This window comes from Symphalangus syndactylus, chromosome 11 (genome assembly GCF_028878055.3).
Source record: "Symphalangus syndactylus isolate Jambi chromosome 11, NHGRI_mSymSyn1-v2.1_pri, whole genome shotgun sequence".
Lineage (NCBI taxonomy): Eukaryota > Metazoa > Chordata > Mammalia > Primates > Hylobatidae > Symphalangus > Symphalangus syndactylus.
Window position 1 is genome coordinate 77,958,330 of NC_072433.2, and position 12,075 is coordinate 77,970,404.

The 12,075-nt window shown below is 36.0% G+C and overlaps 1 protein-coding gene across 5 annotated transcripts in view; it reads left to right on the forward strand.

The window, feature by feature from the left end:
- Positions 1-12,075, forward strand: part of ADGRV1 (adhesion G protein-coupled receptor V1) — a 598,696-nt gene that overhangs the window by 39,914 nt on the left and 546,707 nt on the right. The window contains exon 1 of one of the 5 annotated variants that reach the window (XM_055297969.2): positions 8,780-8,801. The exons of the other annotated variants lie outside the window; for them this stretch is intronic. Coding sequence (XP_055153944.1) covers positions 8,780-8,801 — 22 coding nt within the window. Of the gene's footprint in view, positions 1-8,779; positions 8,802-12,075 lie in introns of those variants that run through there. 5 annotated transcript variants of the gene reach the window in all.

Genomic DNA, 12,075 nt, shown 5'->3' on the forward strand with positions numbered 1-12,075 from the left:
AATGTTCTGATAGATGTTATTAACATTTTTATCACTAAATACATCAGTCTGAAATGAGTTTACCCTGGAGTTAGTGTCACTTCTAGAGGGTACTTAACAATCTTCAATGGATTTAGCAAAGAGTATTTTCACATTTGGTTTTTACCTGATTGATAAATGCTTTTGTAATCTTATCAAGCATTATAGAAAGTCATTAAAAATTGATCTTAGGCTTTATCATCTTTTTTTTATTTATAAACTTCTGTGTAACTGAGAAGCCAGAGAAGCCCAATCTCAGAGATTTTTCCTTAGAGATATAAACATAACGACAAAACATCGTAGCATACTGAGATGACATGAAATCTCACAAGTTCAATGTGTATGAGACAGATGGAGAAATAATACTGTAAAGTCATTGGCTTCAAACCTCCTGGGATGGAAATGTTTGTAATCCAGGCTTAGGTTTTACAAGTTTCAAATTGGTGGAGGATTGTAGAAGTTGGGGGAATAATAGAGCATGTTCAGGTACTTTGGTTGCAAATTAAGGCTCTTATTTTAATATAATTTTGTACAGTCCTCGAGGCCCTGTGGAAAATTGTTAATTGAAGGGATTGAATGTCTAAAAAATATTAAATATCTTGTTTTAGTTCGGTAAATGGCTCCTGGTAGTGACAATAGATAATATGACATGCAAATACCTTGCAAATGGGAAAGAGGTAGTACTTAGCTGGACCATAAGTGATCTTCCAGAGCTCTGCCTAATTCATTTGAGCATCACATATATATTTGTTATTATTATACTTTAAGTTCTAGGGTACATGTGCACAACGTGTAGGTTTGTTACATAGGTATACATATGCCATGTTGGTTTGCTGCACCCATTAACTCGTCATTTACATTAGGTATTTCTCCTAATGCTATCCTTACCCCTTCCCCCTACCTCACAACAGGCCTTGGGGTGTGATATTCCCCACCCTGTGTCCAGTTGTTCTCATTGTTCAGTTCCTACCTATGAGTGAGAACATGCAGTGTTTAGTTTTCTGTCGTTGTGATAGTTTGCTGAGAATGATAGTTTCCAGCTTCATCCATGTCCCTGCAAAGGACATGAATTCATCATTTTTTATGGCTGCATACTATTCCATGGTGTATATGTGCCACATTTTCTTAATCCAGTCTCTCATTGATGGACCTTTGGGTTGGTTCCAAGTTTTTGCTATTGTGAATAGTGTCGCAATAAAGATACATGTGCATGTGTCTTTATAGTGGCATGATTTATAATCCTTTGGGTATATACCCAGTAATGAGATGGCTGGGTCAAATGGTATTTCTAGTTCTAGATCCTTGAGGAATTGCCACATATTTAGCCAGAATAATAAAATGTTTATTTTTCTTCATATCATTGGTAAATTCACACAATTCCATTTTGTGTCAAAAGTAATAAATGAAAGTGAGAACCAGAAAACAGCACATTGTGAACAAAATTAAATAAAGACCTACTTCTTTTTAAAAACAAAAATCATGAGAAAGTTGTCAGACAAATCCCAACGGAGGGATATGCTACAGAATACCTGACCACATTCCTCAAAAGCGCCAACGTCATCAAAAATAAGAAAACTCTGAGGAAATGTCACAGCCAAAAGGAGCCTAAGGAAACATTGCAACCCAATGTAATGTGGTGTCCTGGATGTGATCCTGGAACAGAAAAAGAACATTAGCTAAAAACGAAGAAAACTGGAATAAAGTGTTGACTTTAATTAGTCAAATTGTATCATGCTTTATATTTCTGTTGTGTTATAGAAATGATTAATAGACATTAAAAAAATCAAGATATAAAGTCATAGTGGTGGCTCAGCAGAAGCTGGGTGGTTAAAAGATTTGTGGTGTTTAAGCCTGAAGAAAGACTGGGCACATGCAAAGTGGTGTGGCAGTGGTTTCCATTTCAAAACACTTTCAGGGCCTCTTGATCTAACTTTTGGTTTCTATCATTTCTTTTTCCTTTTTTTTTTTTTTAAACCTGGAGGAACCACAAATTATTACAGATGAAATACAAACTTTTTTTTCTAACCATGAAAAGTACTGTTCTCCTTCTCTGAGATCATACATGTAGCTGGGAGGGGAGGCATCTGCAAAGTTCCCAGACCTCTACCTGTGCTTCCCATGCCAGTTGCAGTGTGTAGAGGTGGCGGATACTGTGGTTCAAATTTTAGGGGTCATCCAGAACATCAGAAGCCCCAACATTTTGTTCTTTCACATACAGTGTTGTAATTCATTTATCTTCTGACCTTGAAGTCCATGATGAGTTTTCATTGTTCTTTTAAACTTTCCTAAATTCTCAGTGTTTCCGTCTACTTCAAACATTCCTTCACTCTAATGTTGCTACTGTGGAGGGTAGGCAGGAGCTTGTGGATGTATGGGTGGTGCTCATATAAGACAGTCCAGGATGCCCAATGCTGTTTCCTTTGGTCTCTTGACAATGTGGAGATTGAAGGTCTAGAGCCTAGAAACTGGCACTTCATGGTGCACAGAGATGGATTCCCTCCTCTGGGCCTCACGACTGCCTCAGTGCTGTAGCTGTTCATTTTGCTTCCCTTTAACAATTGAGGAAACTCAAGGCCATGTGAAGGGAAGTGACTTGTCTAAACTTCCACAGCTGGGAAGATGGCAGAGACTAGATTGGAGCCCAAAGCTGAGTGGAATCAATGCTTGCCTCGTGCTTTGGAGGTGACTCGGGGTCCAACACCCCAGGAGGCACTTGCAGTGTCCAGCTAAAGGCTTCATGGCATCTGTGGTAGGATGTCCATGGAGGCACTGCCAGGAATTCTTCCCATTGTCCTATAAAATCAAAGTCCTGGGTCACTGCATGGAGGCATTCCACAAGGTGGTGAGCGTGCATGTGTGTGTAGGCACATACACACACATGCACGCTCACCACCTTGTGAACTGGTTTTCCACCTCTGAATGACATGGAGATAAGAAATTTCTTACTTTCCTCTTTGACCCTAGTCTGAGGAGACATTAGGAGGGTATAGGAGAGCAAATTCTCTGTCTGACTGGTAGCTACTGCTTAGCTCCAGGCAAGGGATGCCATGGAGAAATGTGGACCCAGATTTGCCAATTCTGGTAATTTTTCAAAATAATCTAGAAATCCATTTTTTAAATGTGAAATTTACAAATTTTAAATCTTGGCAAAAATGATCTTTTAGTATTGTTTTGTAAACACAGTTTGGACTAAAAAACACATATCTCTAGGCATCTGGGTTTATAACATTAAATTCCCTCTTTTGCTTTCTTTCTTACTGGCAGTGAGTGCAAATAATTCATTTAGAAAGCATAAAAGCACCTAGATTCTTCAATAAAAGCAGACTGTCTTCAACGAAGAGAAAGAAACTCACAGAAAGTATCTAAAGAAACAATTTTAAAAAATTAGATAATACTACTGAATTTCAGGAGAAAAAATATTTTTGTTTGACTAGAGCTAATTAAAGCTGTTTTCAGTGAGCTCTTAATTTCAAGAAAACTGCTTTTCATGACTTTTTAAGATCTATGTAGGATTACAAAATTATGTTTGTTTGAGAAGAGTTACAGGGGGCAAAAATCTATCCTTAGATCCTGAAGACTTCGTCATAATTTGAGAAATTGTTGCTGTTGATTATTTTTGTAGATGGAGGGGTGCCATCTAATGGTGGTTTAAGAAATCTTGGTTAAACGTGTGATCCTTATTTTTTAAAGGACCTAAAAGACAAGAGGTATCTTACTATTTGACAGAGATACTGTCACATACTCAGATTTATAACCTATATGAGCAAACTTTGACTTATTTTATTGCTTCTAAATTGGCCTCAAAGGATTTAGATTAGTGAGATTTTCATTTTGTGCTTTGCAAATGTGGGAGAGAGAAAGCACAATTGAAACCCATAATCTTCTAGACCTCCACAGAGCTCTGGAATTAAAGCTTCTCTACACTGTTCTTCCTGTTTCCATGGTGGGCATATGTAGTCCAAATATAAACAGCTCGAATGGCTTTTGTGATCTGTTTCTTGATGACTCATGCAAACGGGAGTACATGAGCTCATGGAAAATGTCAAGCTTAAATATTCTAGAAAGAAGATAGAAATCAGAAGTTCAGTTACATGAGTTAAAAGACTTTATGTAACCCCAGCACTCTGGGAGGTCGAGGCGGGCAGATCATGAGGTCAAGAGATCGAGACCATCCTGGCCAACATGGTGAAACCTCTCTACTAAAAATAGAAAAATTAGCTGGGCGTGGTGGCATGTGCCTGTAGTCCCAGCTACTCAGGAGGCTGAGGCAGGAGAATTGCTTGAACCCGGGAGGCGGAGGTTGCAGTGAGCCAAGATCGTGCCACTGCACTCCACCCTGGTGATAGAGAGAGACTATGTCTCAAAAATAAATAAATAAATAGATAAATATAAAACAACTTTATGTATTAGATCAAATATTTACTTGCCGTGTTTCTGTTATATAAAATGTTACTTTTCCTGGAAGTATTTATCTATACTGCATTATTGTTCATGGAAAAGGCCATTGTGGAATCAGTCTTATGTATGTACCATGGCAATTTGTGATATCATGGTTACTTTTCTGGAAATAATTATTGTGTTTAGGTAAATTTTTTGAAAGTTTACAAGCGTAACTCTCACACAAATATAAAATGAACGTGTCAAGATTTTATTCAACCCATTAGTTAGTGAGGAAACTAATAGAGTGTTAATACTGGTGCAAAAAGCATTTTTGGAACAAAGTATTTACAAGAAAATTAATAAAGAAATGTTAAGGTAAGGTTTCTGGGTGAGATGTAAAACTGGTTAACATCCTACCGGGAAATAAAGCTGTAACCTATGGATTATATGTTTCACTGTACAAAAATTACTTGCACTTTTCAGCCAAGTAAAAGGATGATGGAAAAAAAAAAAAAGAAAAGAACTTGCACTTTTATAGGACAAATTTTTCCAAATTTACGTGTGGCTTCACTAAGTCTGAGATCTTTTATCAATGGTAAACAATTGTTGATTTAACTAAGTGTGTTTTATTGAGTGGGTCTGTGCCTTGTATGATCATTAAAAGCATAGTCCACACACTACTTTTTGGCTTGTATTCAAGTTTGGGATACCTTTTTTTAAAAAAAAATCAGACGTGAGCCTCATGTCTGTGTCTATGCCATTGTCAGAGTAAAATAACTGTGTTTGAATCTGACAAAACTAAATAAGGCAAGGGAGGATGAAGAGAGCCTCTTGCTTTCTTTTTCTATGCCATGCTTTTCCTACCTTCTCATTACTCTAAGAAGGTGGGTTAATCTATTTCTTTACTTGTTTTTTCATTAAATAAGCATGTCTTGAGGGTCATTGTATACCAGTGACTGTACTAGGTGGTGGACAGGTAAAGCTGTTCAAGATGGGCAAGGTCATTGTCCTGCAGGTGTTTTTGTTCTAAGGAGAGAAACACAATAAATGCAAATTGCGACAACTGCAAAGAAGGAAACAAAAGGGCATTGTTTAAAAGAGGAATATTAGGCTTCCAGGTAGACATTCATGTTGGGAATTTATTTATTGTCTCAGCTACACACCATAATTATTATAGAACTCATCAATAAAATGGCAGTTTCCATTGACTTTCACTACACCTATCCATTCATTCTCCAGGGAAGGGTAGACACAATTACGGTAACTTGCACTTTCCTAGACCACATGTTGTCAAACGTACATCAATCAAAAGTGGTTGCCCTCTACACCTGGGGGGCAGCAGACATGCTGGTATCCCCCTTTATATCATCCTGGATTTCCTTTGATGCTTTGGTGTGTTTGACTCTTGATTGCTGATCCTATATTTTCTTCTTTCTTAGTTTACTTGGTTTATTCCCTTGTTTAGATGGAGAACGCCCTACAGTAACATCTTGAGAAAGGGTATGTAGAGACAAAAGTTTTAGGTCTTGTGTATTAGGAATTATCATGATTATCCTTCCACTTAACTAATAGTTTCATTGGGTATAGAATTTTAACTATTAACTTCAGATAGTTACCTTTAATATAGCACTTTACAGAAAAGGGTTTTCAAACAATTAGATAAATCTGCAAGGACAAAAGGAAGGCGAGAGGAAACAATTGCAACTCAGTTTTGGAGCCAGAAGGCAGATGGGTGGGTAGTGATTCTCTTAGCAGACCCAAGAAAGCTTAGCAGTAAGGTAGGAGGCTGAGAAATAGCCAAATTTATACAGAATAGCCACTAAAGGCACAGGAAATAATAGTATCAGGTACCTTTACAAATTTGGTGGTGAGTGAGCAACTAGATGAGGAGAAAACTGCTCCAGGAGATCCATAAAATCATCATCCCTTCCATCCTGTGCTGCTACTGACCCCCTGCTTACCCCTTCAAATCTGGTGTTCGTTCTCCAGGAAAGGTAAAACAGGATCTCTTCAATGATGATGTGAACCGTGTTTGTGGGTTAGGATTCCTAAATAAAACAGGGGATTAAGTGACCATATGATGACCAAATTCAGAGACTCCAGTTTTTTACCCCCTTCTACTGGGTCACAGATGTCTTGGTAATTATATCTGTACCCTTTAGATGGGAGAATGGAAGATTCTTCTTTGGGGAAACTGATCAGTGTAAGAGTAAAGTTTTTTTCTGTGGATACTAAAATTGGGACTTTCTAATAAGTGGTTCACTCGTTCACCTAAAGTTGACAAGCCACATCCTTCTACACATGCTCAGAACTTTCAAGTATTATTTTGGTCTCTTATCCTTGATCATATGAAGATATGAAGATCCATATATTCAGAGCATCCAGTCATCAGTTTAGTCTCATAATTTTAAGTATATACAGATGATGAAGAATTACCAGATATAGAAGGTAGATTCCAGAATAAAGAACAAATTATTTTTGTTAATTTAGAAGTAATAAAGAATACAAAGAGGGAAGATTTTTTTTAAATCAGCATTTTCTAAGATATTTTACAAAATCATTGGATTAATGGAAAAATAACAGGATACTGTTAAATCCTTAGAGAAAAAGATAGCAGAAATTTAAAAATAGTAGGGTAATTGAAATTTAATGGTGAATTAAATTCTTGGAAAGCAGAGCAAAAATCAAAGAATTGGTAAATAAGATGTAAGGAATAAGTTATAAGGAAATGAGAAAACTATCCTCAGAATATCTTTGTGAAATAATAGGAGTTCTAGGAGAGAGATCAGTGAAAATGGAGTGGGGGCAGAAATCCCTGTGAAATAATAAAGGAAACTTTGTCCGTCTGAAGGATATGAGTGGCACATTGAAGGGAATTTACGGAGTGTTCAGCCAAATGGACGAGAATAAACTAATTCCAAGATACATCATTCTGAAGTTTCAGAACGTTTTGCAATGAGAAGAACCTTCCAAAGGGAGGACAACACAAACAATCAGAACGGGTCACAAACACTTCAGAATCAAAACAATTTTAGATTTTTTAGTAGCAACACTAGTAGTTTGAAAACAATGGACTGAGGCTTTCAAAATTCTGAAAGAAAATTATTTTTACCTACAATTCTATACTTAGTTAAATCTTTAGTTAAGTGGAAGGATAATATTGTGATAATTCCTAACATACAAGACCTAAAACATTTATCTTTACATATGCTTTCTCAGGATGTGACTGGAGGGTGTTCTCCGTCAAAACAAGGAAATAAACCAAATAAACTAAGGAAGAAGAAAACATGGGATTAACAAACAGAGGATGAAACACAGGAAAGGATTCAAAGAGATTCCAGGATGATAGAAACAAGGCTCCCAGGATGACTGTTGCCCATCATGTGTAGAGGGCAACCACTTTTGATTGATGTAGGTTTGACAATATGTGGTCTAGGAAAGTGCAAGTTACCATAATTGTGTCAACTATTCCCCAAGAGTGAATTGATGGGTCTAGTGAAAGTCAATGGAAACTGGCATTTTATTGATGAGATATGCAATGATGATGGTATGTATCTGAGACAATAAACATATTCCCAATACAAATGTCTACATGGAAGCCTGGTGTTCCTTTGTTAACTAACATCTTGGAAAGGTGTGCTGATTTCTATAGTCTGCCTTCTGTAGGAATACTTATATGTCTGTATATATATATACACATATAAACAATCTCTTGAGAGATATAAATGAAGTTGATAACTGGGATTGACTGTGGGTAGGAGCAGCATATGGCTGGTGGAGGGTACTGTGAGGGAGGCTTATTTTTTACTGTTTATCTTTTTGTTCCTTTTAAATATTATGCCACGTGCACATATAAGTTATTTAAAGATGACTAAAATAAAATATATTTCTTATAAATTAAAAATAAATAAAAATAAATAAAGACAACTAACTACAGTCTGAGTAAGAGACTATTCGTTCTATTTATTACTTTAAAAATGTTTAGCAGTTACTCTATTTGTAACATTAGATTACTTTGCTTTTGAGAGTTGTAAATTTAAATTCTGTTTTGGTTTGGGAGAGGGCAAAGATCATTTTTTTTTGGTGGTACTTGCCAAATACAAATAAGACAGATTAAGAATTCTTAGAAGCTGAATAATTGATGATAGGAATGATGAAGCTTCTCTTGTTCCACAGGAGTAATTCTATAGTTTTAGAATGCCCCTTAGTAGATGTAATAGAATTCAAGTAATTCTAAACTTGAAAACCTTGTTCCTTTAGGATCATATTTTCAGTATTAATTACCTGGTGGTCACACTGTGGGAAGATGCTTGCTATGGCATTGACAAGGCAAAAGATGACGCTAATAAGGTCAATGCGTTCATTCAATTCTGCACTAGTAATGTTTGTCTTTTTAGGCCCTTGTCCCATCACTCATAGATACTGTACAGTTGTTTATTCTGAAATATAAAGAGATAGAGTTAACTTTCAAATTGAGGGAAGGTTTTTTTAATCGAAGTTGATTAATGAAAAATTAATTGAATTATGATTTTCTTTCATTGTCTTCTATTGGGTCCTAATTCTCATTTATTTATTTTACTCTCTTCCTTATTCTACTCCGTTTCTACATAGTTATTGAGACATAGAAAAAAAGACTCTTTGACTCTTTCCTTTTCATCAGAATATGCTATACCTATTACATTTCCTAAGGTGCCCATCATTTATTTGAGACAAGATGGGAAGAAGGTACTGTCCTAGATAAACAGGATGTAGAATTTATTGCTTATAATGACACACTGATGAATTTTATAATATTTGATGCTCTTATGGGCTAAGTAATCCAGGTAAAAAATAAAGTAGGGAAAATAGGAGTAGGTTTTTAAACAGGAACAGTGAAGCATCCTGGGAAACAGCAATAGGAATAAATTAATGTCAGACTAATGTAAAGAAGCAAGATATTGGGGTTCCTTGGTGACAGTCAGCAGGGGCTTAGCTTTTCCAGGACACTGAGTCAATATGGTACACTCTTGTCCTGCTGTTTTCTATTCTGAAGACATCCTTAGTTTGTCTAAGTGTCTTATTAGTCATTACCAGTTTTGAGGTGGAGGGGAAAATATTAGACTGTGAGTACAGATGGCGGTAATAATTGCATGGGAACAGAAGATAGCTAGCGTGGTGTCCTTTCATGAATCCTTAGAGAAGAATAATACTGTTGAATGTTAGAGTGGGACAGAGGGGATTTTCCACTTTGTTTATCCTAATATGAGTTTGCAGTATCACAAACTGGAGATTGGCGGATAAATATTGATGTTGAAAGTGACGGAAAACCCAACCCAAGCCAGCTAGAGCACAAAATGTAGTTCATTGTCTCAGTAACTGAAAACTCTAGGATAAAGCTGGATTCAAGAGATGAAGCTTGATTATCAAAATGTGGCTCCTTTCACCTCCTTGGCTCTGTGGCTGTGTTTGTTTCATTTCCAGACTGTGGGAGAACTTGCCCCAATTATCACAATCCCAAATACAGTGGTAGAGGGAATTTCCATTCTTATGCTTAAGTGAAAGTCTCCTAATTGTGTGTTTGGTCTTCTTGGCTTTGATTGACCTGATCTGAATGGCCAACCCTATGACTCTGTTTAAGCCAAGGAACATATTTTAAGTATCTTTGTGTCCTCGATGATTGATGATCACAGGGTGTTGCATGATGTACAGGTACACAATATACAAATGTTATGTTAAACTGTAAGCTGCTTTTCTGAAAACAACCATTTTACGTTGTAAGAGCTGGTCTAATATAGTCCAGATTTTAATTCTGAAATTTTTTTGGAGCAAAATTAGGTGACTTGTTGGTGAGACTGAATATGATTACTAGAATTCAAGAATTTGAGACTTTCTGCCTGTGTGCTATCAGGACTCTATCAGAACCTCACAGTAAAATTCAGGAAATAAGAAGCAAGAAATTAAATTACGTATCATCTTAGCATGCTAAGAGATCTATTAAGAGATAAGGAATATATTGGAAGAAAGAGTTTTAATTTCTTTTGAATCATACAAAACAAAAGTGAGAGGTGGGAGGAGAACACGGATGATAGCTGGAAATGAGAGGATTTGAATATTTGAATATCATCCCATTAGAGAAGAGGAATGATGTCAGTGATGCTAAAATTATTCTTTCACAATTGCAACAGAATACAAATTATGCACATCATGATCTTAAAACATATGTTTGAAATTCATTTTATAGAGAAGTTTAAAAATAAGTGGTCTGATGGGGCATGAAAAAATTTTGTTAAATCTAGTAAGAGAAAAAAATGACCTAAAATAGATTTAAGACTTATGTGCTGTGTCAATTACTAATGCCTTGTCTTCTGAGTTTAATTTAAGAAAAGGGAATTCCAAAGACTAGACTTTTAGTGTGATAGAGGAAAGTGTACCTAGCTACTCTAAAAAATAAACTATTCAGCATTTGTGTAATTATGCCTGTCTTCTAATGGGAACTTCATTTTCAAAGCTTTTTTTAATCTTTAAATTCTATTGAATGCCAACTTTGCCCGAACAACTTTTCATACAGTGTGAAAAGATGAAAGCAAAGGAGATGCAATTATCAATGATGTCACAGAATTTGAGGCATTTCCAATCATGCCTGTGTGCTCATTTTGCATAATCTCAAAACTCACTGATGTGGACCAATTTAAAATGAATTTACTGACTTAAACACAGGATCTTGGAGCTCTAATTGCCTGGGAAACTGTAAGAATGCAGCATTTGAGCTCATTGGTCCTGACATAAAAAGATGCTGTTAAATATTTAAAGTAGTCAAGAGAGCTGTAGTGTCATTTAAATAAATGTAATGTTTATTAGAATAATAAAGTGAAACTTTCAGGAGATTCATAATTATGCAGTCTTATGGGAGTTTTGGTTATTGTGCATGAGCTTGAAATATCTGAATGCTTGGAAACGTAGCATAAATGATCTATCATATTATTCAAGGTGGTGATGTGTGATTTGTTGAAATAAAATGTAAATGGCAGTATAGTGTTGTTATTGGGTAGAGAGTTTAGAGTTAGCCTCCAAAGCCTACATAGCCACTTAACTGAATAATATTGCATATGTTGACTAACCCATCTCTGCTTTAGTTTTCTCAGCTATAAAATGGACTAATGCTATTCTCACCTTCTTCATAGAGATATTGTAAGGATTAAATGTGTTGATGTATATAAAGTACCTTAAAACAGTGCTATATAAGCATTTGCTGTTATGATCACCCTGTAAAAGTCATTACAGTTTTTCTTCAGAATGCACAAAATCTTAAAATGCAATATCAGAATATGAAAAAACATATGAGGAAGTTCGCACATATAGCATTGGAAAGTTCAGTAGCTAACTCGTAACTACAAATGTGGCCTTTTGTATCTTCACTCCAAGACACACTTCTAACACGATTCCTCACACTCTAGGACAGTAATTCTCAAAGTGAATTATACCAAGGATCAGTTGCATCAGAATTAATAGGGCTACTTGTTAAATGCATATTCCTGGCCTCACTCTAGACTTACTGGATGAGAATTTTTGAGAGTGAGAATTAGCATTTTAACAAATGCCTGAGGTGATCCTTATGCAGGACAGATTTTGAGAACTGTTCTTACTTGTTGGTGATTCCCTCTACTCATGCTGTAATGTCACTTTCACTCTGTCTCACAT